The 25,036-nt window shown below is 42.1% G+C and overlaps 1 protein-coding gene across 2 annotated transcripts in view; it reads right to left on the reverse strand.

Moving 5' to 3' along the window:
- Window positions 1–25,036, reverse strand: part of LOC141758523 (disks large homolog 5-like) — a 38,002-nt gene that overhangs the window by 1,120 nt on the left and 11,846 nt on the right. For both annotated transcript variants that reach the window (XM_074620029.1, XM_074620028.1), the window contains exons 5-32: window positions 23,608–23,791; window positions 21,479–21,735; window positions 20,809–21,121; window positions 19,562–19,792; window positions 18,247–18,431; window positions 18,006–18,131; window positions 17,637–17,769; window positions 17,416–17,540; window positions 17,005–17,180; window positions 16,678–16,781; window positions 15,426–15,518; window positions 14,357–15,325; window positions 14,112–14,235; window positions 13,826–13,970; window positions 13,314–13,435; window positions 12,047–12,130; window positions 11,797–11,956; window positions 10,803–10,965; window positions 10,587–10,720; window positions 10,019–10,183; window positions 9,071–9,254; window positions 7,609–7,757; window positions 7,129–7,299; window positions 6,831–7,027; window positions 5,208–5,351; window positions 4,933–5,060; window positions 4,307–4,416; window positions 1,852–1,961 (exon numbers count right to left, since the gene is read on the reverse strand). In XM_074620029.1, coding sequence (XP_074476130.1) covers window positions 1,852–1,961; window positions 4,307–4,416; window positions 4,933–5,060; window positions 5,208–5,351; window positions 6,831–7,027; window positions 7,129–7,299; window positions 7,609–7,757; window positions 9,071–9,254; window positions 10,019–10,183; window positions 10,587–10,720; window positions 10,803–10,965; window positions 11,797–11,956; window positions 12,047–12,130; window positions 13,314–13,435; window positions 13,826–13,970; window positions 14,112–14,235; window positions 14,357–15,325; window positions 15,426–15,518; window positions 16,678–16,781; window positions 17,005–17,180; window positions 17,416–17,540; window positions 17,637–17,769; window positions 18,006–18,131; window positions 18,247–18,431; window positions 19,562–19,792; window positions 20,809–21,121; window positions 21,479–21,735; window positions 23,608–23,791 — 5,186 coding nt within the window. The remainder of the gene's footprint in view (window positions 1–1,851; window positions 1,962–4,306; window positions 4,417–4,932; window positions 5,061–5,207; window positions 5,352–6,830; window positions 7,028–7,128; window positions 7,300–7,608; window positions 7,758–9,070; window positions 9,255–10,018; window positions 10,184–10,586; window positions 10,721–10,802; window positions 10,966–11,796; window positions 11,957–12,046; window positions 12,131–13,313; window positions 13,436–13,825; window positions 13,971–14,111; window positions 14,236–14,356; window positions 15,326–15,425; window positions 15,519–16,677; window positions 16,782–17,004; window positions 17,181–17,415; window positions 17,541–17,636; window positions 17,770–18,005; window positions 18,132–18,246; window positions 18,432–19,561; window positions 19,793–20,808; window positions 21,122–21,478; window positions 21,736–23,607; window positions 23,792–25,036) is intronic.

Here is a 25,036-nt window from a genome sequence, read left to right on the forward strand (position 1 = left end):
GCTGCAACTAGTGAATCGTCTCATTATCAGGTAATTTTTTTTTTTTTTATAAATCGATTTAGCGTTCGTCTACAAAATGTTAAATATTTGTGAAAAATGTTGGACTAAAACTTTGTTCTCGATTGAAAAACCACTCCACCGATTTTGCACTCAGATAACATTGTCAGACTCATGATGGATGGACAGTTAAAAAAGACATTTTTTATTTCATGCATTCTTCTTCCTTGCAAAACCTGGTGCCTACAATACCCACAATGCAACTCAACCCCCAGTTCTGTCGAACGTATGGCGTCTTCAAATGGAACTCGCGAGCTTGTGTTTACAACATGGGAAGTCGTGTACACGATATGCTTGGCGTTCAAGTGGTTAAGTCGTGAAAACACCGCTGCTAAGCAACGGCAATATCAATGTTACTGTTGCCATCTAGAAGCCACAGAGAACAATTTAGCAAGTCAGCAAGTGGGTAGTAATTAAAGATGGGGTCGACGATGTTGGAAAGCTAGTATAATTTGAAAGTAGCATCGCCTCAGGAGCTCCGTCTAAACCCATACCCTCCCCTCGGGGCTCCTTCCAAGGCAACGCACCCCACACACACACACACACATGCACGAGCACCGCCGCATCGTAACTACTTCACAGACACAGACCGGAGAGAGGACCTCAACTCAACCAAGCTACCTCATGACAAGTAACCGTGGCAGTGCTACTTTTGGCTTAGTTTTCTCTTCCATTCTCCAGTAAACTTGCGACGGCGACACACTTTGAGTTCAGGCTGGTGCATGCCAAGGTTAGAGGTACGAGCAGGAAGGCAGGGAGGCATCTGATTGGTTCTTTCCAAGCGGACCGCGAGGCAGTGATTGGTAGACGTTTTTTACAGGATTACAGCAGCTACACATGACGGCTCTTTTCCGGTCCTTTTTCAGAGCTCATAAGTAATGGATCGCTGTCGGGGTGTAAAGACCATTTCAACCAATACAACAAATAGTGTATACTGGATAACATCGTCAACCCTGCCTTTAATTAATTTGTCATTTTAGCTCTAGAAAAATGTGCATCTCAAGTTCCCAAAACCCAGTGCGACGTCTTCACTATGCTTTTATTGTCCGGTTAATTGTCAAAAACAGTATTTTCAATCATGTAAAAAAGAGAAAAGCATCAAAACTTTGTTGATCCAACGTTCTGTCAATCATCTAATAATCTCAGAGCTAAAAACAACACTAATGCGCTCATGGACAAACAGGACTGTACCGCCAAATTATTTCAGTCCTGGACTTTGGGACAACAGGGATGTGATCAGTCTACCTACTCAGATTTATAACTGCTGATAATTACAGTTCTCACCGTCGTGGTTTCGGGTGCGGAAGTTGGCCGGCCACCTCTCCCTGTTAGAAGGGATCAGCGGGGCTATGTGTTCATTTCCAAAAGCCCTTCCCCATAAATCTCTTCCTTTTATAGAGTCATTAATCAGATGGACAGTCGGGTGTGTCACACTGGCTGCTGCTCCAGATACCAAAACTTTATGTCTGGGCTGTGAAAGACCACAGAGATACTGTGCTCCAAAAACCTTTGGTAACCTCCAGCACTGTCGGAGACTAAACTAGACCATTTTAAAATATCACACTTGTTACCATGACTTATTGTGACTGGGTCCGCTAGATGTTTTGCTCATTTTATTTGTGCATTCTGGTTTGGTTTTGACACTCAAATTATTCATCTTATTACCTAATTCCGTACATTTAAAGAACACCATAGATGTCTACATAAGATCAAGATAATGATTGTTATTACTGTAATTCCTGTATCGATGCTTTCTTTGGTACACCAGAGAGAAAATAAGTAGTTTCCACCAACCTGTGAAGAAGCGGCTGTACTCCTGCTCTATTTTCTGTGCCGCCTCATACTGCTCCTTGGAATGTTTCTGAGAGAGTTTATCCCGCAGGTACAGAGGGTCCTTCTGCTCTCTGAGGAGACAAACATCAGCACCTGTCACTATCCTTGAAAATCTCACTTCACACTCAGAATCATAACACGGTGCGATACCGAGGTGTGGAAGGAGTCAGAGTTTGTCAAAACCAGTAAATAATTCTTGTGTTATCGGTTTAAAGCTGTTTGCTCTACTCACTCCTACAAACTCATCCTTTCCAATTTTTCCATTTTTGACATTGTTCTTATATATTTGGAATTATTTAGGTAAATTTGCTGAAATCCAGTTTACAATCACAACATAAGCCTGAGCACCTTTTCTTTTGAAGACTGTGTGTGAGAGCGGATTATAAAATTTGCACTGCAACATCTGTAGGATATGACTTTATACTGAGGTACTAGGAGTGGGTGATATGGATAAGTACTTAAATGAACAGTGTGAAACATTTCGGGGGATCTATTAGCAGAAACGGAATATAATACTTAAAACTATGTTTTCATTAGTGTGTAATCACCTCCAGAGTCCTCCATGTTGCTCCGCCATGTTTCTACAGTAGCCCAGTACGGACAAACCAAACACTGGCTCTAGAGAGAGCCTTTCACATTTTACGTTACTTGAAGGCCACCGTAGTTCTCCGACACGCTTGTGAAACTGCAGTATCGTGAGCCGCAGAGTGTAAAACCGTGGTACCGCCAGCCGCCGTCTGACTTCCGTTACTCCTAAAGTAGTGTTATTATGGTAAGGATGGCCTCTGAGCGAGGCGAACGGCGTTACCATGGTTTTGCACTCGGCGGCTCACGTTACCGCAGTCTTGGAAAGGGAGGAGTGAGCGGAGGGGTACTCAGTTGGTTGCAATCTGCAATCACACCACTAGCTGCCGCCAAATCCTACACACTGTACCTTAAATTCGTTTTTTTTTATGGATTTACAGAATTTTTGCTTCGATACGATTAAGCTGAAACATTGCATTAAAAAGGGACATTTCGATATATATGGTATAGCAAAACCTTTAATTTATATCAACAAACCATGCAACCCTATCAGGTGCTACCTACAGTAAGTCTACATAAAGCTTTTAGGAGATCTCTCTACTGCAAACCCTTCCAGCCCACTGGTTCACTCCATATCAGCACACAGTCTTAAGAAGAAGTCATGTGACTACTCTGTCCCGAGACTTCATCCCCTGAACTAACCTAAAGTCTCACTCCCATCTCTCCCTGGTACTCAGTATGCAGTCGACATATTGGTCTGCTGTTGCCTCCCAGAGGATAAAAACAGCATGAAAAAGCTTGCGCTTCTGTCAATCGCTGCAGCAGGCAGGCAGTGGGAGGTGCGTTTGTGTGTATGTGTGGTGGCTGTGGCGGGCGGGGGAAGAGAGTGTTTTAGCCGCCCACGCCACAAAGCGAAGTCACGGGCCCTGTGAGCTCTCCCTGGACAGCTGGCACTCAGCTGATGACAGCGAAAGCTTAGCAGGAATCAATCTCCACCACCATGTTCGCCTGCTGCACCGCTTCATAGATTTGGGACCGTGGGTGTGTGTACGTTTCTGCCAGACCTGAGTGTGTTTTTATTTGTGTGTGTGTGTGTGTGCATAAAGTCCCCCGCTGAGGGTTCAGCAGATTTAATCTTCCTATGCGATTACAAATGAAAAAAGCGGATATCCCAATCATCCTATCAAAACGTCAGCAGGTGGTGGGAGAGAGCAGGCTGCGGTTTCTGAACCAACGACGCTGTGATCAAATCAGGCTGATCAATTAGTTTTTGTTGTGTCTGCAGGATGAATATGATTATGACTTCTTGCAGATGTCAATTTCCTGAGTGTCTGTCTCCATGGAACGAAAATTAAATGAGAGTAATCAAACATTATATTTCCTGGAAGGAGAACTGGCATCAACATAGATAAGAGATTTCTTTTGGAGAAATGTGTAGCCGAGTCATTCCAACATCCATCTTCTTGACCAAAACGTGTGCCAGACTGGGAAAAGATGACATTTATGCCAAATAATCTTGTGTAACTGTTCATTTTTGGATTAGATATGAATGTAATGTCCAATCAGTTAACTGTAAAATAAGAATAGATAGTTAAATTAGATGCTACAGACACTAAGGTGTATGTTGATGACTTGTGTGCATTCATATTTCATATTATATTGGGCCTACATTTCTGTAAAATCACATTTTCTAAACGTTATATTCTCATAAACAGCCTTCAGAAGCTTGGATGAATGATTTTTTCTCAGTTCGTCGTTGAAGGATCTGAACTTGAAACTAAAACTGGGTAAACAGCAAAACACAAAGCTCGCTTGACATACAATAACTTGACATGTCTTCAGACAGGAAAGCAAGTGAAACAAACATCTATCAAGGCATGGGATTACTCACTTTATCTGCTTGGCATTTTTGTAGCGAGTGAATATGACGATTGGGTAGATGTGAACGCTGTGAAGACGCTCGATGGCGTGAGGGGCAATGTCAAGTAAACAGTGACAGTCCTATGAGAGAAAATGACAGCAAAAGACGGCATGAGAAATGGGGGGAGGAGGAGGTCGGTGGTTCAAAGCAGAGTGTTGCAAAAAATATGCCAAATGACTTATATTTGTTGTTCAATACTTCGCATACATCAACATCCAACATAAAGTTGACATTAAAACTGCGTTTTTATTTATGGAAAGTCGAGCACAAAGTAGATCATGCAGCTGCTTGACTCCAAATTTGGACAAATCATAATAAAAAAAACAATAAAAAGTCATTTTAAGTTATATTTTTATCCAATTGGCAGTTCAGTCATATTGCATTATTTGCTACTATAGACAAATATGACATCTGAATACTTATGCACACGTGCTGTTAAATACCTTTATATCTAGATAGACTTAGCTCTTACTTGCAGCCTAACATTATAAAGACAGCAGTGCACAAACTTGGCCGATATAAAACTCAATTGCTATCGATCTTCTAGTCCACAGATGTCACGTTGGTGGCCCTCGTATGGTGAATGAACAATTTACCTTCTCTGTGATCTCTTTTATTGATGCTACAGTCGTCACGTCAAAATGACCGCTCCTCCGTTTGTAGTCGATGAACACACAATCCTTTACTCCCCGCTCTATCGCCTGCTGAGATGCCTTCATGATCTCTGCAAGCAACATAAATCAAATTTGGAAAAAATTGTATAATTCAAACTGATAAGTATCTCTTGTGTGACAATGATAGACACTTGTAGAATCCTTCATGAATAAATAAACTCTAATAACAGTTACTGGTTCTGTGTGTTCAGGCTCACCAGGCAGACAGCGACAGAACTGGGCAGGAGCCTCCTTCACCAGCATGTCCTTACTGGCCTCCACTAATGGACCCAAGATCAGCACTGGTCTGGGGAAAGAGCCCTCCACCCTCTGGACCCGCTGGTACATCAGGCTCATTCCGTCTGAGCAGGAAATACAGAAAAATACAATTTATTACAAAACACACAAGAGAGGCAGAGAGATACAGCTGCCCTTTAATAACCACAGTTATGAGTTTATGTGTCATGGGAAATGTTCTGTTGAGCCAGCGTGCTATTTACCAAACTTTCATGCTGCCTGACTAATATGGCTACCAATAATTTTAGGTTGTCACTATAATACAGTACATTTGCATTTTCTCTTTTCAGATATTTCTATCTGAGCCTGATTCTTGAAATTTGAGACAGAGATGGGGAAGAAATGACATGAAAGTACGGATACTTTATGTGAGTATTTGCACTTTGGGAGTTTTATATTTTCATTCCAGGGATCATTTTTATTTTATTTTTCTCCACTACATTGGGAATTTAGTTGAATTGAAAAAAAATAATAATACGCAGCCGGGGGAGGAGGGTAATATTCCAAGAAAAAAACTCAAATTTAACAAAAAGAAATTTGAATATTCTCTGAGATTATAAAGTCACAATTTGCAAGAAAAAAATGGAAAAATGTTTTTTTTGGTCAAGGAACCACATCAATTCACTTTGTGGTGTGATGAGGTTGATGCAACCTTGTACGCCACCGTTAAACACTGCGGTTACGTGAGCCGCCAAGTGCAAAATACATTAATTATATTAGTATTTATTTAAGTTCATAAAAGAACACAGAAAGACAACATATATATGCATCTTTCAGGACCTTTGCCTCCCTCAGAGGCCATCCTTACCATAATAACACTTCTTTAGGAGCAATGAAATTCAGACAGCGGCTGGTGTTACGACTGTTTTGCACTCGGCGGCTCACGTTACCAGTGTTTAACGGTGGCGTCTGTGGTGTGATGAGGTTGATACAAACTTGCAAAGTGATGTGGTTCCTTGACAAAAAAAAACCCACTATTTTTCCAATTATTTTTTCTCGCAAATTTATGACTTTATAATCTCAGAGTATATTCAAGTTTTTTTCTTGTAAATTTGTGTGTTTTTTTCTCGAAAATGTACGACTTTAATCGCAGAAATTCTACTTTTTTTCTCAGAATATTATCCCACTTTCCCAGCTCTGTAATCATTTTTTTTTTTAACCTACAATGACCTTAATACGCCATCATAGTCTGACAACCACTTGTTACTTCAAAATGTCAACTTTTTAGTAACTCTGAAAAAAAACGCCATGTTTCAGCTCAGTGAGAAACTGAAATTTAGACACTAAGAGTTTAAGTGAATGAAATCAACCTGTTCTAGATGCTCTCATTCTTTACAATGAGTACTTCTATTAATGAAACTTGAGTATACCTTTCTGCAAATACTTCTTTCCTTTTACTGTAGTATAATTACAAATGCTGACAGCAGGAATACTTCTTCCTCCACTGCGGTGACGTAGGTCGCTCTAGAATCCACCATTGTCGTTAACTCATTATGTCGCCTTGTGCATTTCTGATGAAGCTGCTTCAGTAGCTGATTTCTCACCTTCTGTGAGGGGTAAAGAATCTGTGCTTATGGCGTCCAGAGCCATCAGATCTTTCCCGTCCTTGGATCCGCTGCGTTTGTGCTTCAGCCTCCGGCGGAAAAAGGATCTCCGCGCGGCGGCCGACATAGACTTGCTTGCGCTGTTATCATCTTTCATATCGGCCATGCTGTGTCTCCGGTAGAACTCCTGGTCCATCCTTATGGAGACATATCAGCACATTAAACTCAACTGTATTCATACTTCTGTTCTTTAACAACACTTGATAATGTGTAAAAGTAAACTATAGGTTGGACTTACATGTATTTACTTGGGATCTGCCCCTTTACCAGCTTCTGTGCGTTCTCATCCAGTTGCCAGGCCATCCAGTAGCCGAAATTGCCATTTGGTAGCGTGTCTTCAACATACAGGATGTCATCTTTCTTAAAGCTCAGCTCCTGCTCTACCTCCCCCACCCTCTCATAAAGTGCTCTGACAAGAGATGAACAATGAAGCAGTTATGATGAATACATCCCTCCGACCTTCGAACGAGGTCGTAACAGATTGAGAGACAATTTCACAGAAGATTATAAACATAAAAGAGCCTATAAGACAGATTCTGTGTTTCAGATTCAGCCGTTTCATAGATTCAGTCTCGACCCAAAACACAAATCAACAAAACGTGGCATGAGAATTTCTTTATGGCCGTTTTGTTAGGCCAAACATCATATTACTGAGGTTATAAAGACTTGTCTAATACTGTCACAAATCTTTCGACTGTTTGATAAATAGTGAGGGTACCTTATGAAAAATCCATCTCCGGGGGACTCTTTGATTGCAGTGAGGTTGTCCACACAGTTCTGGACCTTGAAAGTGATTGTTTCAGCCGGTTTCAACATTTCCAAGTAAGCCTCTTCTTTAGTTTTGTTCTTCATGCTGATGCCGTTGTACTGTTTGAAAACATCAATTATATAGTTGACAAAAGGACACTGACCTCGGCTGCCAACACAGAATGACTCATCATTTTTCAGTAAAAGCAAGCCGAACAATGCAACAAAAGACAGACAGTTATATAGAGAACTTTAAAAGGGTTAATTCAGGTGTTTTGAAGTGAGGTTGTATGAGGTATTTATCCATAGTTAGTGTATTACCTACAGTAAATTATGGTCGGCACGCCCCCAGTTTGGAGAAGCAGACAGGAGTTACCACATGGAAGTAAAGCAATGTACTGCTTGTGTTATTGTGCGACTTTGGTGAATCTGAACTACCCAAAGTCGCACAATAACACAAACAAACTAACCGATCGAGGCAGCAGTAAACCAGCAACCCCTGTGCTCTGCGAGGTAAAAATACTGGGGTTTGTTCAATTGAGTCTGGTGGCTTTGGCGAGAGCATAGATAAAGGATTCAGTTCCCCATCGGAAACATAGACTGTATATCTGTCTCACAGCAAGGTGAACGAGTGAAAATATTCGAAATATAGCGTACACTTACACTGATATTGATTTTTTTAGGTGGGCCATTCTTTTAGGTGTATAAAATACATTTTGTTGTCGGCTCCGTCCATAGCAGTACATTGCTTTCCGGTCTGCTTCTCCAAGCTGGGGCCGTGCCAACCATCATTTACTGTGTTTTGAAGTGCGGTTGTATGAGGTACTTATCCATATGTATGTATAATACATACATATGGATAAGTACCTCATACAACCGCACTTCAAAACACCCAAATTATCCTTTTAAGTTGTACTTTACACGCCCACTCACAAACCACATCTGCTAAAATGCAGCAGTTGTCGGACTTTGAATGTATAACTGTAGAGTGCTTTTGTTCAGTCAAAGATTGTCCGCTGGAAAGCCACCAAGAAAGTTTAGGAAATTTGGAAAAGTTTAGTTTCTTTGTTTGCACGTTCAACAACAGAATTTGTATTTAGCACTTGTTTTATTCTTGTATTTTTTTCTCTACTCATCATCAAATTATGGCAGCTTCCTTTGTTACCGGTGTGTTTTAGAAAGAGGAGAAAAAGGAAGGTGGTAGCACAGGCGAACACACAAATCATCGCTCATTCAGCGAGACCAGACCGTAAGGTTTCAAATTTTGAGAGGTGTGACGTAGGTAGCCACACAAAGAACTCTTAGACCAGTCCAAAAGGCATGCAGAGCTCATTATTCCCACACTGTGTCTAATAATGTGTTAGCACTAACTACCCGTGTCATTTTCATTGTCCACATGACGTTCTTAGTTAAAGTGATTTTATTGCAGGTACCTCCAGTATCAAGTCTCCAGGCAGCAGGCCATCAGGACTCTTAGCAGGGCTGTCGTCATCCAGACTCTCCACAAAGACGCCGTAAAGGTTTCCTCCACAGACCTGAACTCCCAGCTCCACCTGGATCCTCTTCAGCCTCACCAGCCGAGGCTCCGCAGCGCGACGCGTACTAGAACCAGGAAGCCTGAAGAAAAAACCTCAGTCAGGCTTTGAATTTGTCCATTCCTCCACCTTAACCCCACCAGAATGCCTAACAATAGCTTTAACCCATTTGTGTCCGCAACTGAAGATTTTAATTATCTTTGGTGGAAGTGTTCTCTGGGGTTGCCTAAGCACAAATATGAAGACATTTTCAATATCGGGTGGCTGAAACGGTTGGGCTGAAAAGTGAGTTTTCTTATACTATATCTAGTCTTTGGCTACATGGGACTACTGTTTTTTTGCAATATACTCCATTATATTTTAGATAAAAGCAGTAGTCCCATGTGCCTAAATACTAGATATAGTATGATAAGAAAATGGCTGTAACTCCGAAACTACAAGGAGTACAAATCAAGTATTTGTAGTGTAAAAAAAAAATTTAAAATGTAAAACATTTAATAAAACACAATGTTAGTTGTTGGGTTTTTTTTAAATATTGATAAAAGTGAGATTTTTCATGTAATCTAAACATTTCTAAAAAAGTTTTACTGTTAGATACTTGTGTCTGTACCAGATTTCAAGACTTTAGATCACTCAGAACAAATATTGTGACATTTTTCCTCATCATACTAAATATAGTCTTTGGGCACAAATGGGGAGTCTATTTGTTGGCTGATACAGAAACAACAAATTGTCACCTATCACAAGACAAACAGGAAAAAAAAGTCACAATGAAACACAAACTGAATATTAAAACTATATATGAAAATAGCAGTATCTGTTAACAGAAATACACTCCAGTCCCACCTGAAGGAGCTGTGAGGGCTGGTGGCGGGAGTCGTCTGTTTGGACGGCGGCGTGATGGTGCCCTCGTCCTGCTCGCTCAGCGTGTCGACGGTGGAGTGATTGTCCGGGGTGGTGGCGCCGCTGTCGTGGGGAGTCGGCTGGTTGCTGATGGACTCCATACGAGAACTAAGGACAACAGGAGCGGAGTCAAAAACGTTTTTGCTCTACTCAAAATAAAAGCTATACGTTGAGTTTCGGAAATAAAGTCAATGTCAACAAGGACGTTAGCTAAAATGAGGACACAAAAGCTATGTTTTGAATATTTAGTGTTGTATTGGTTAATTGATCTCATTTGATTTGTTCATTTGGCACTGTTTGATTGTGTACTCTTAATGTGTTGTTTGCTGTGAACTCAGTGTATTAACTGTTTGTATAGTAGCATAACCATTCCATTCATGTTCACAAATTATACTGAAACAACTTTCACTGTGCTGACGGGCTTTGTTTTGGTTCATTTGATGACCTAAAATTCATAAAACCAATCTGTGCGAGTCATTGGCGTGGTGTTCTCTCCTCCTCGCCTTCTTACCCTGATCGAGAGTGGTTGCCCAGCTGAAACATGTGAGGGTTATACTGAGCCAAAATGGTGACTGTGTCACATTGCTGCCCGATCACCAGCCGCGCCTGCTGCTCGTTGGCATTGCGAAGGTTGATTCCATTGAACTGGAAAACAGTGATTCATTAGACACAGAAAGAAGCAGTAAAAGCTAGATATCCAGTCAGTGTGGTTTGGCGGCTGCTGTACCTCGAGGAGTTGGTCTCCGTACTCTAAGCGAGCTTGGTGTGCGATGCTGCCTGCTGTCACTTTGGACACAAATACTCCCCCGTTCTCTCCGCTCACAATGGAGATCCCCAGTGGTTCTGCTCCTTTCTGTACCGTCACATTGCGTGGCTCCTCCAAGTATGGCCTTCAGGGATGGAAAAAGGAACAACTGTAATGTTCTGACATCTGTTGGAAGACTGCTGGCAGGATGCAACATGCGACTCTGATATAAACTTAATTCCAACTCAAAATTCAAAGGAGAAGTTGTTGCCTGCAATGAGATATTTCAATGCAAAGTAGCTCTCTGTACTGTGATTTGTTTCTGATGATTAAAGATGCATTGCTTGCCCTCAGGTCAATAAGATATGGGAGCTGTGTGGGACGTGCCAAGTGTATTTCAGAACCAAACTCGGAAGTCATGCAATCATACAAAATGCAACAGCCTTCTGAATAAATAACAAGCAAAGAAAAGAAGTGACTTAAAAGGGATTCACATCCATTAGCTTCTATATCTGCAGCGTGTACGCAGAAGCTCTTGATATCCGTGCTCTAGCAGCCTTAGTTGCAGGTAAGTGCGTATACTGTAATGTGCTACAAGCAGCACAGGACAAACCTCAAGCTTCTTAAAGAGAGGAACTTGGGCTTAACTGCCAGTGGGAGTCTGACAAAGGAAGTGTTATAAGAGACAAATCTGAGGAGGAGATGGGAGAGAGGAAAGAAAGAGTAATCACACGAAGCAGGAGGGGGAGATTTCAGGTTATAATGACCAGCAGCAGAGAGGAAAGAGATGAGAATAAAATGATAGATGGGGAGTCGGCGTTCTAATGATACGAGGATGGAGGCTCACAGCTTTGTTTACTGCTTTACAAGCAGTTAATCACAATGAGGCAGACAGAAGTACAGACAAATGGTGGAAAACACGTCATGTTCTGCTGAATGATTGCAGCATAACGACGGGAACGTGGGGCTGGCCTACCCATCCTTCCTCCTGTCACCAACTGGAGCAGGGCTGACGGATATCCTGGGCTGGGTGGAGATGGAGCTCTGCGATTGGCTGCTGGTGAAAGACGATGTCTCCAGGTTGACAGGGGACATCGGAGGTGTCGGGCTGCTACACTCCGAATGTGAAAGGGAGCCTGGAGGTGGCGGAGGAGAAAGGTATGAAGTCAGACTTTACTGCTGCGACGCCCGTTATCAGACGATGTAGCTGCAAAACTCAACCGTACCTCTGTCAGATCCAGTGGAGCGCGGATAACGAGTTGGAGGGATCTTAATGCGTTCTGTCCGGAACTGTAAAGTACTGGCAGAGCCTAAAGACAACAAAACAGAGGATACAACACAGTTTCTCACTTGCCTATGTAGTTATCAAGCCATGCAGATACAGGGTTTCCCTCAGGATATTGCTTAGTGAAAGTGGTAATGATAAAGTATGATGTGGCCAATCAGTCACTGTCATCTCTTGACATGAGTCAGACAGAGTGTGATACATCTCGTGGTCAGTGTAGTTGCTAAATGACGTTAGGGCTGTCCATTTTTTGGGCTTTGAAACTTCGGTGAGAAATATTCAAAAAGGTGTTCGAAGCTTCACAGTGCGGCAGGCTGACATGTTCTTCTGTCAGTCTGTCTCCATCTGCCCCGTTTCAGTGCCAGGGACAGTGCTGCTGCTGCAATACAGTGCACATAAGCACCTCTACATACAACGATATCCATCTGAGCATAACTAATAATAAATAATGTTGAATATGAATAATGTTCTGAGATTATTCCTTATTTCATAGGCTATTTTGGGATTTATATTTTAATATTACATTTATAAACGAAGCATTCAAATAGTAATTTGGAGGTCGAATACCATGGCAACAGTCGAAGCATTCAGGTCAGCCCTAGATGACGTCTAAACACTTCAATATATGTGGCCTTTCCTGTGTGATGTACAGCAATCCTGCTGAAACACTAACGAAAACATAATAATGGATATTATAATCCTACACTGTTCCTTTAAGTGAGAGGACTTGAGGCAATTTATCAGATTTCACGCAGCTCCCTCTGGAGCTTCACATATGCAGATGTACTCCCCAAGACATGTAAACAGACTTTGATGTGTAAAATCAGCGGAGTACCAATTTAAGGCGAGTCAGCTTATTTCTACTAATACACTGTGGGAATCGCTGAGATTTCTGCCGCCATCCCACTACAATAGAGGAGCAGTAGAGGTGTGGGCTGGAAACAATGTTTACTTACTGCTTTCTAAAAAAGAAATCCTTCCAAATAAAAAACTGTTCATAGTGAGGTAAACAGGATGTTGTGTCTGATATCTCAAAACAATCAAACCAAACCTATCTGCATGGTTAAAATAAATACCACTACAAGTAAGAGAAAATGTGTAATTCCTGTGAACTGATCCTTTAAAACAAGAAAATATATAACAGTTCATTTACAAGACATATTATACAAGTTATGATTTGTCTGAAACTAGGACTGCGTACTACGTACCCAGTCTGGCGCTGGAGGGCAGGGAGTTGGTGCTGTGGGGCGGTTGGCTGCAGTTCGTCTCCGTCATGTCCCCAGTGCGTTTGTGGCTGAGATCCAGACTGAGGCGACCTTGATGCTGAGGGCTAAAAGAGGAGAAAAAGGCCTCAGTGAGTCCCACTGCGGTCAATCATTCAACCCAGAGCAAGATGATTTGCTACTAGCCATCTGTTCATGAGATCTGTTGCTTAAAACTTTACTAGGGATGCAACTAATGAGTACCAAACAGTAAAAAAAAATCATCTTTAAATTTATAAAATGTCAGAAAAATAGCAAAAAATGACCCAAGGTGACGATGAAATGTCCTGTTTTGTCCAAAGATATTTAGTTTATAATGATATTAAACAGAGAGCACGGAAGATATTGTAACATCGGTGCTTTTCCTACTATGACAAGTCAAAACGTCTGCTGTGAAAAAGTGTGAACAAAGAAAAACGGAGAGTCTGGAAAATGAAAACACTGGCAGATGTTAACACCTTGTGTGTGCATGTGGGTGGACGCCTGAACTGGGAGCTGGAGGACAGTTGTTGGTCTGGATCTCATGGCTCCAGGCGGTGTAGACCGGGTTCCTCATTACAGCTGTCACAGCAGGACACGGGGCTAAACCTCGCTGTGCTGGGTCTGGAGGGACACGCAGAACAAGATCAGGCATCATATCAAAACCAACACTCACTCCGTCTCCCATTCATTTCTACTGAAGCATGACGGACAAATTCAAGCGTGCGTTTCCTGTTCCCTGGATAGGTTGCTCAGATGACTTACGTGATGTGATGCTGCCGTAGCTGGGGGGTGCAAAGGGCATGCTGTACCGATTGGATCGCATGGGAGAGAAGCGTAACAAGTCTATCGGCTCTGGGGAGTGCTCGTCGTTAGAGAAACTCTGTACCTGCAAGAAGCAATCAAGCAGGGATTTTTTTATTTTCTTAATTAATCAATTAGTTTACAAAATGTAGAAACACACACATTAACAAGAAACCCAGATCAGATAAGGACAGTATCTTTGTTACCTGCATGGGAACAGGGATGTGTAATGGAGTAACATTTCGCCGCAGTGCAGGTGCCGATTTTGGCCGGTACCTCCTCTTCTGCCGCTCCTCTGCCCTGCGTCGACTCCCCTCTATCTCTGCAGGTTTCTTGGAGCCGCTCTTGGCCTCTCCTGGAGGAGCATCGGTGTAATAGAGCTGGTTCCCTGCCTCTCCCTGGTCCTGTGGGCTTGTAGCTTGGGCCGGAGAGGCCGGGGGAGTGCCGGTGGTGATGGTGGAGTCCGACGCCGAGCTGTTCTGCTGGCGATGTTTGAACCTGAACGAGTCGCTCCTGGCTGGTGGAGTGGGAGGGGTCTGAGCGGATTCCGATATGGAGCTCTGCGGCGAGTGCTTGGGCAACTGTGAAAGAGACATATAGTCCAGTTTTGGGGACGCCTCGGGTCTCCTGAAAGCGTTCACATCGAAGATGGACTTCCTCTGTTTGGCTCTTTTGTAGATGGAGAGCTGGGCGCACTCGGGGATAGAAGCTTCCGCTATGACTTTAGGCCACGTTCCTCCGGCGGGCTTTGCTGACGAGCTCTGCACTCGGTCCACAGCTGTCTGAGGCGAGCTGCAGTCTGAGATAACGGGGGTGAAGGTGTAGGGGCGATGGAGGAGCTCCTGCCTCCTGTAGCAGAAGTCTGGGTGGGGCTCTGAGGTACTGTGGGAGGTGGAGAGGGAGCGGGAGTGCAGGGAGCTGCTGGGAAAAGGCTTGTGATGGCAGTGAGAGCTGCTGCTGCTGTCTAGAGAGTCACCAGTATCCTTACATGCTTCGTCCCCTCTGCCGCCCAGGTCACAGCTGCAAATGTCTGTTTGTGTGGAGCAGTTGTGCTTGGAGCAGTTGTGCTTCCTGCAGTTCCTGGCGTGGATCTCACAGGACTGGAGACGAGAGATCTTTTCCGAGTCTCTCAAACCTTCAAATAAACTCTGGCCAGAGCAGCTCTGTGGGAGGAACTGTGGAGGAAGGGAGGTAAATATATACTTATTTCACTATTCTTGTTTTTTAAGTAAGTTAAAGCATACACGTGTGTGTGATTAGGTCTGAGGACTTCACCTTCATGAGGGAGACGCTGAGAGAATCACGGCAGTTCCTCAGCAGAGACTCACATTCAGAGAGCGACTTGTTATCGAGTGCAATGCCATTGATCTGAAGTGGACAAAAATACAAGGTCAGATAAATTCTATTAGTCACAACTTGCCTTCAAAGACAATATAATATATATGTCACTATGCTTGCCAAAACGTGTGGGAATTACAAAGTTTTCTAAGTATGTCTGAAAATAATAGGGATGAGGGAAATCGCAAAATGTTTCAATTCGCAATAAGATCGTATCGTGACTTAAGTATCGTGATAATATCTATTCTCGAAGATGAAAGCATGAATAATAAATCTGTTTGATTATTGAGCGTGCTGTTGATGGACACTAAAATGTGATGCACATAGGAGACTAAGGAGAGGAATAAATTTAACATTTTCCAAAGTTGATTCTAGATGATGCTATTCAATGTTGCAAATTTGATTGACATTCATTGACCTCATTTCCTGGTAGTACAAGATGGTAAAATAAATAGTTTTCCTGTCCACAAACTACCAAGACTGTATAATATGAAGATAAGTTCATTGTGTGCACTTAAAAGTATTAATATAGTGCAGTCATTCCCAAAGACTGAGTCGGGGACCAACAGGTGGGTCTCAGGAGATTTTTTTATCTTCAGTACAACTTTGATCCACATGAGGGAGCCTGAATGTTCATATTGTTCTGATAATTGTAGCCTACTAATAACATTGAATCTTATATGAAAGGCTAGCATTATGTTTGTTTAACTGAGGAGAGGAAAAAACTATAGCCTGTTAACTCTAACTAAATGCATTGATTTGGTCTCATTTATTAAGTATTTAACATGTTTATATGTTTTCAATAACACGTGCATAAAACAAAGTTGTATTTTATCAAACATATATCTCTTAGAAATGGCTGGTTTACCTATTCAAGATAATATAAGGTAATGTGGAAATGGCAGTAAAAATGGTCAGGAACTTCATTTACACACAAATTCGCTCTTCTCACCATTTACAGATAAGGCAGGTTGTGAATTGGTCACGATGGTTTGTCATTTTTAAAAAGTGGGTCCCCAGGAAAAAAAGGAAACACTGATATAGTGCATAGTGTGTTCCTTGATTGATCACAACATGCCTGCAGTCAGTAGAGGGCACTAGAGGCCAACGTATCTGCCCACATGGCATCAAATGGGCATAATCATCTCTTATCATGTAACTTAACAAGTTGTTTTGATAGCATACTCACAGCTAACAGTCTATCACCGACAGTGAGAGAGCAGTCTCTGGCAGCTGGACTACCTGGAGCCAACGTGGCAACAAACACTCCACTTTCCAGACCGATACCACTGTCTAAGAGGTAAGACAGAAAAACAGAAATCATGTTAATTTTATGTTAACTGTCTGTCTTTCAAAAACATAAAATATCTATCCATCTATGTATACATCCAAATAAAATAAAAACATTAAATACTTTCCTCATTACATTTGTTGTACTAAATAACATTAATAACTACTGAATGCTGTTAACGGCAGCGTTTTAATGGTAAAGTTTATTTCCTAATTAGAGCTTGACCTTTGTGTCCAGCCAGGTTTATCTGGATGGGAGTGATGATCCGTCCTCCTAGTGACTTCCTTCTGCGTACCACCATATTGATCACTCCCTCGCCGCTCAGCACCGCTTTGATCACCTGCTTCCTGTCCTTATTGGTCAGGTCCACATCATTTATTTTCAACAACCAGTCGTTCACCCTGCACAGAGAGAGAGAGAGAACCAGAGGGATGGTTCAATGAATGATATTCTCCAAAAGAAAATAAGGACATAAATAAAATGTAATTCCAAACAAAATGTGTCTGAAGCATTAAGTATTAAACAGAGTCAAGTACCAAAGTGGCATTGAATGTTTGGTCATATTCATAGGCTTATTTTTTGGGGATTTTATTTTCAAATGATACTTAATTACTGAGAAAGCAGTGAGACATTTACCTTAATCTTCCTTCAGCAATACTTCCTTTATCCACCTTACTGACAAATATGCCACAATCCCCTGGTAAATAAGGATCATTTACCCCTTCAGCGATATCAAACCCAAGTGCCTTCAAATCCATGTCCTGAATAAGACAAAACATAATTCATTTAGTTTGATAGTACATTACAAATCAAAGTTAATTTACTGAATATACAAGAAGAAAATAAGTGGTTCTTACTCTGTGCTTCTCAAACTCTACAACTTCCGTCTCCCACTCCATTGAGTCTGTGTCGATGGCTGAATCGTGTGAACTGTGAGCCATCAGCTGACGAAACCTTGCTTCCTTTTCCAACTGGTCCTCCATCTTTTCTCTGCAGGACACAGAAAACATGTAGCTCTTAAATAAGTGCAGTCACCTTTATAAGTGCTCAGTCAGTGACACACTTCCTCCACTGGGTGGCACAAAAGATCTGGTATGAAATCATTCTGGATCCCCCCAAAACAAGAGGACTTTGACACAAGTAGAAACTTGGTGAATACAATTCAAAACTTAAAAATAGTGCAGAAAATGACATGAGCCAGTCAAAAAAAAGGAGGAATGACTCACTTTAGTTCTTTCAGTTCCCGCGCAGCGTCGTTCTTCTGCTTCCTCGTGTCATCCAGATTCCTCAGAGCGTCTGCCAGATCGCTCACAGCTCTGTCCCTCTCCCGCCTCAGGTTGTCACACAGCGTGCTGGCAGACAGATGCACAAAAATCAGCATCACACAAATGTAAACAAATCTATTTGCATCTTCACCAACATGCAACGTAAACACATTTCCACATAACAAACAAGACATCTTCTTACCGTATGCTCTCCCTCTCTGCCACTATCTTGTCCCTCTCCTGAAAGGCCCAGTCCCGTCGGCACTTGGCCACCTCTGCCTCTTGCACGGCCTCCTTCAGCTCCTGAGAGATGGCCTCGTACTGCTTCCTCAGCATATCGATCTCCTTGTTGGATCGTTCCATGTCCAGAGTGGCAGAGTCTTGTTTCTGGAGGAGTACAAGTGAATGTGAGGTGATGAAGGTCATTGTCGGGCTGTACAAAAGGATGTGAGCAGCAAGGTACTTTTAATCTAACAATATTGAGCTACATGGTATGATAGACTCATTTTAAAAGGGCTTGAGACATACGTTTTCCCTGCACCAGTGCTCTATGTGGGGTACTCTTTGGCGTACTGTGACTTTTTCTTGCACACTGGCACTTTTCACAAGCTGCCGGTACTCTTTTCTGCGCTCTCCATATCGGGTTCTCTGGGTGATTCAGAATCATACGGCGCAACACCATCGTTTTTGCGCCGCGCCTCATAAGCCGTACGAACATAAAAACAATGTGGAGAGCATCTGGACGAGCCAACACATGGCACTGGGGAAGGGGGCTGAGAACGAGGGTGCAATGTCCATGTCCAATCCACTAACATGGAGCGGGCGGGATTTATGACCTATACTGCAGCCAGCCACCAAGGGGGGGGGATCGAATGTTTTGGCTTCACTTTTGGGGAGCTGTCATGTCGTCCATCCTTATATACAGTCTATAGTGTAAACAAAAACACCTAAAATAGATTGCTGCAAACTGAAAAGCAACATGATGAGGGTTGTTTGAGGCAAACAGCCACAGATTGGATTAGGTAGTGCGGTTTAAAGTGGGTCAGATATAGTGTAAGTATACGTTCATGGAGAGTCTGCTGGTGTATCTGTGGTAAATGCTCTCTCTTGCTTTAAATAACTGTACAGCAGGGAGGCTGCCGAGTGAAGTGAGAGCATTAATTAAGTCCACTGCTAAATTAATTCCATTAGACTTTACTGTACTGTTGTTAGGCTTAATTATCCGTTTCTGATGCAGTGCAGTTCTCTTGTGCACTTCAAAGAGCCTGAGAGCCTTTTCACTGTAATTGCTGGTAATTTCCTAATGCAGGAATCTCAGGACTTTCATTGCAATTAATCTGACAATGACACTGAAGCCAAGTGTGATGGGTGATGCACACTTTCTCAACAAAATCAATGTGTGGAAACCCGCCAGCTGCTGGAAAATAACATTTACTACGACTATATGAGATGGGATGAAGGGATTATTGAATCAATCCCTCCATTTGTAATGATAAATCTCCCGTCTGTCTGGGTACCTGTCTGGCCTGGTAATACTCTCGCAGCAGCTGGTCCCTCTGGATGATGGCCTCCGTCCTCTCCTTGCGGGCCACGTCCCTCTCCTCGCGCACCGTCTCGATGTCCTTGCAGGCCTGGCTCAGCTCTTTCTGGGCCTCAGCCTTGTCCTTCACCTCGTGGCAGTATTTCTCCAGCAGCTCGTTCTTCTCACAGATGGCCCGGTCCCTGTCCACCAGCGCCGAGGCCAGCTCCTTCATACGACACAAAAACATACCACAAGAAAAAGTGAGTAAATACTCAAAACGTTTTGCAATTTCTGTGTCAATCTGATACATATAGTGTTTATTTTATGTCTAAAGAATTGTTTTTTAAATATGGTTTTATTTTGTGTTGTTTCTCCTACTTATCTGTACTTCTTTGTCCTGTTTATTGTGCAGCTGTGACACTAGAATTTCCTTCTTGGGGATCAATAAAATCTCATCTCATCTCACTGAACTGAAGGTGCTACTTACACAAGCTTCCTATTAGGTGAAAAACTGAGAATAACAGACTTTTTTCCTCTTGAAGGGAGACACCGCAAACTTCACAAGTTGATGACTCACATTACATTAATTTTTGTATTACAAGTTTTCTGAAATGTTATGTTTAAATATGCAAATGAGGCATTTTCTAATGCTAACTTTTGGTGAATTTAGGAGAAATCTACAGATGCAAATAGATAAAGTAGTAAAATAAACACCTAAATGTGTATTTTGGATGTTTTTATTTCCAAAAGTCTGAAAGAAGACATGTTATGGAAGTAAAATAGCCCAACATCTCAAAATTGAGCAGTGCATGAAAAACAATGTTTTTGCCTAGGGTGTCTCTCCTTTAAGCTCCTTAAATAGACATCAGCTTGTGTTGTGCATTTTGGGTTCTTTATTGGCTGGGCGACTCATGCTGAACTGATGACACGTGATTGCTTTTTGGCTGGCCTAAATAAGCTCTGGGTGTTGCCAAAATTAATGACGACCGCAGCTATAACCAGTTAAACTACAATCAATACATTTGGAACACAGATATTATGCAATAAGTCATTCTCTAATATTTTTCCACACACACAGCATGAACAGAAGCCCTTGTAAATTTGAAGCAATCATGATGAAATTAATGACATTTACAGATATAATTCAACAAGTCCATGATCCAAACTGTTTTCCCAGTCCTTAATGTAAAATGTTTAACCTCATTTAGTTCTTAGTATGGGACTAAATGATTCAGTTGTTACCTGTCGGAGAGCTTCCAGCTCCTCGCTGGCCACCCGTCTCTCTGACGAGGTGTTCTTCAGCTTCGCCTCCGCCATCTCCAGCCCGGTCTGAAGCCTGTCCACCTCTTTGATCACCTGGTCCCGCTCGCTCATGATCAGGCGGTACTCGTTGATCACAGAGTCCCGCTCCTCCCGGTATTTCTCGCTGTCCTTTGCCACCTTGAGCTGCTGGGTCTTCTGCCGCGTCGCCTCCGTCTGCAGCCGCTCCATCTCTCGCTGCAGCTCCTTGTTCTGGGCTGCGGCCTTGGACAGTTCCTGCTGCGTGTTGTCAAACCTGTACCACACAGGGAACGTATTACAGCTCTTTATAAATTGTCACTAATTGCAGAGGAATATTTTCTGACATGTGCTGAGAAAAATAAACACACAGACAGGCGTGTCAGTGACCAAGCAGCATCATTAAGGAAACGTTAAACTGGGAAATCATCTCCCCATCTGCAAAGCTTCATCTGCCTTGGATTAAGACTGTTTTAAGCACTGTGCAGATCTGACCTTGGCTCAAGTTTGAAGCAAAGTTTGCAGCAACAGCTGTTAATCATTACTTTTTTACAGCTGCTCAGTGTGTGTGCGCATGTGTGTGTGTGCAGCTTTTAGTGCTGCTGCTGGTTGTGTGTGATATTTCCGGCTTTACCTCCTTATAGACGAGGAGTACTGCTGCTGGTAGTGGATGGCAGCATCTCTCTGCTTCAGCAGAATGTCCAGCTGTTTCTGCAGCCGGTGGTTCTCCTCCTCAGCCAGGTCCAGGCGACTCAGGTCTGCGTTGTGACCGGCCGTATTCTCGTTGTAGCGCTTCCTCAGAGCTTCGTAGTCGCTCTTCATGGCCTCCAACTTATCTACGGCTGTGTCATAAAGCTTGTTGAGGACATCAGATGACCCCTCTCTCATCACCTGGAAATGACAGGTGCCTTACTGAATTAGAGAAGTGCAACGGGACTGTTTGTATCATCCATTTATGGTGCATTTAGGACAATAAGGATTCTGCTAAATGATGCAATTGACTTGAGTCTATAAGTATATAAATATGAGGTTTGGTCATTCACGATTTACGTATTCAATTCCATTTACAATTCAGGTTAGCTTTAATGTAAATAATGAATTCTTAAATATAAGTTAACAGTATCTTGGCACAGAAAAGTTGCTTAATCTCTTAAGTAATCGACCAAAGCTTTAGCCCTCAACTGTGTGCTGAGGTAGCAGGCCAGAGCAAGACTTAAAGCCTGATTCTGTATAGATTAGAGCTTTACTTCTATGGACAAACACAAACAGAAATGGCGGTGCTTCCCTGAACTTGTTCATGCTATCGTTACAATTTAGTCATGAAATTAAAGGACGTCAACAAATATTATCGTCAAGATTTTCGTTGACAAAATCAACACTAAGTTGGACTGCCTGCAACTCTGTTTCTCGGTGCTCTGGATAAATATATGAAAAGGATAAAAAAAATAAGAGAGAAGCTTCCTTGTTAACTTTTTACAATGTTTCGTAAAAACTTGCCTAACACAAACAAACAGTGCTTTCACACCTAACCTGTTTCATGCGGTTAAAACAGACTGTGGTGCATTTGCATGTTTGCTTTCGTTCATTTAGTCTGTTGAACTCTGGTGTGGACAAAACAGCTTCACCAAGACCAGACTAAAAACTAAACTAAACTATTATTATGTGAACATTAACGCAATCCATGTGCTGATCACAGGAAAGGTCAAGGAAGCAACCCCGGGGGCATTCTGGTGGTTTAGTGGATAATATAATCACAAGTTCAGTCGGGGACCTTTGTTGCGAGTCACGTCAGAAACAGGAAGCAATCTATATAATTATGCGAGATAATTCGGTAACCATGTACACAAGCATATCAGTACGAGTGTAGGACTTTGCCCGATACATTAGAAAGTGAAAAATGCTTCTGGTTCTGTCACAATTTGTATAGGGTCAAGTAAAAATTTACTTTAGGCAAGTAGATTTCTGACCCACTTGCTCGACCAGGCAAGTTAAAAAAAAAAACATTCACGTTGAACCCTGCATAAGTCACCTAAACTGCTCGAAGGATATCCCTGTCAGTCAGTTATATGATATCATGTTTACACCCTTTGTTTTTGTCTCAAACAGGCCTACCTCTAACCTAAATCCGACACACATCCTTCAAGATATATGTTTTCTTTTACTACTTAATTACTACAGCATATAATACAAGGGGCACGTTTCACACAAGAGAAAGTACAGTACATAGTATGTCACTGGCATCAAACAACTAAACAATAAAGGTCGACTTTGGACTGACATCGCTGAGCTAATTTGATTCCTAATTTGACTGATGCTGAACATCAGTTTGCCTAATGATGACATGAGCTCTGAGGACAATGAGGCCTGTATCCTTGCTATTCATGGTTATGTAAGGTACTGCAAACATTTCATGATCTGACCTTCTGACTGCAGTCTGACAATATGTCCGACGGTGAAACGGTAAAAGACGCAGGTCTAGTCATTTGTATAATTTGAAAGAATGTTTTGATCGATGCAGACACGGGAGGGCGAACTTGTCTGACCCTGTTTCTCTGAATGATGTTATCGTCTTGGAAGTAATGGTCACCGAGAGAGAAGTACATTGATTTATGTCTTAAATGTCAAGATCCAAATGATTGAATCTCAAGGGGAGATGGAAATGAGTGTGCGGCTCCTACTACAGTGTGTGCAGACGGGTTTATGTGTTCTCATCTGTAGCTGTCTAACCATGAATGCAGATGGGGATGCCAATTCCACGGGTACCTGCTGATGCAGCATCCTCATTTCAGCCACCTCTCTCTGGTCGTCGTCATGCAGCCTCCTCAGCTCCTCGCAGGCCTGCTTCACGTGGTTGTGCTCCCGGACCAGCTGGATGTTGTCCTGTCTCACCGCCTCCAGCTCGTCTTTCAGTTGGGCGTGCTCGCTCGCCAGACGGCTGTGCAGCGTACTGAGGAGATACCACAGAGAGTAGCGTCAGACCGTGGGCACTGCCAGCCGTGTTCAAAATCAGCATTACAGCAAAAAAATATGACTATGCCTTATGAGTCACAGACCAACAAATACTCAACTAATGATCATCTGGCATATAATGATTTTTTTACATGGATTGTTTACTCTAGAAAATGTCAAAAAATGCCCATCACAAGTTCCCAGAACCAAAAGTTATGTCTTCAAGTTATTTATTTGTACGACCAACAGTCCAAAAACCAAAAATATTCAATTTATGATTATATAAAACAGCAAAAAGCAGCAAATCCTCACCATGGACAAGCTGGATCCAGAGATTATTTGGCATTTTTACTTGATGAACTACTTAAATGATTAACCAATTATCAAAATTGCTTTTGATTACTGTAATTTCCTTTCAATCAACTAATCGTTTCAGGACTAGATGTTTGGCTGAAGTTGTTGGGGTTCTGTTTGTTTGTTTGTTTTTCTTTTTTAGTGTGTTAGTGTGTTTCAAAATGTATGCATGGTTGTATTTGTAAATGTGTGCATGTGTATATAGATAAATGTATATTTACCTTTTTTATTTCTTATGATGTACAATCATGTATAGATTTCGTTTTTTATTAATGTAAATTCTGCTTCTTTTCAGTTAATAGTTCATAGTTTCTGCAAATAAATGGACACAATTTCTCTTGTTCTGGGCATATATAGCTAATTTTTAGATGTGTTCTGCTCAAGTCCATGCCAACAACTTTTCAGATACTGACTTGAAGTTACATGTCTTATGATGCTTTGTGTCGTTCTAATCCAACATGCTCATTTACTGCTTTATTTCACACTTTAAATAAAAATCGAACCACATAAACCAACACAGGCTACTACTGTAGATATGTTCAAGCTCACTCTGGGTTTATAGGGAGCTGTTTGTAGTCTAAAAGGTACTCTCTGATGCACCCTGATATGCAGTATTTAGCTATATATTAAGTAATATTAAGTATTATCAAAGTATTACATTCAAGACTCTTTTTCCACCCAATTCAACGGTTATCGGCTCATTAAATGTGCGTTATCAGCTGTTATAAGTCTCATAGATGTGGGTCAGTAGGGGCCTACTACACCTACTACGTTGTAAAAGTGAAAGCGAACACGTAAAACTGAATGAAACCGAATGAAGGATGGGATCCCCGGTCTCCTGGGTGAAAGTATACTGTGTTTTGTGTCCAATCCATCGCCACCGACCTCC

Source organism: Sebastes fasciatus, chromosome 20 (assembly GCF_043250625.1).
Source record: "Sebastes fasciatus isolate fSebFas1 chromosome 20, fSebFas1.pri, whole genome shotgun sequence".
Lineage (NCBI taxonomy): Eukaryota > Metazoa > Chordata > Actinopteri > Perciformes > Sebastidae > Sebastes > Sebastes fasciatus.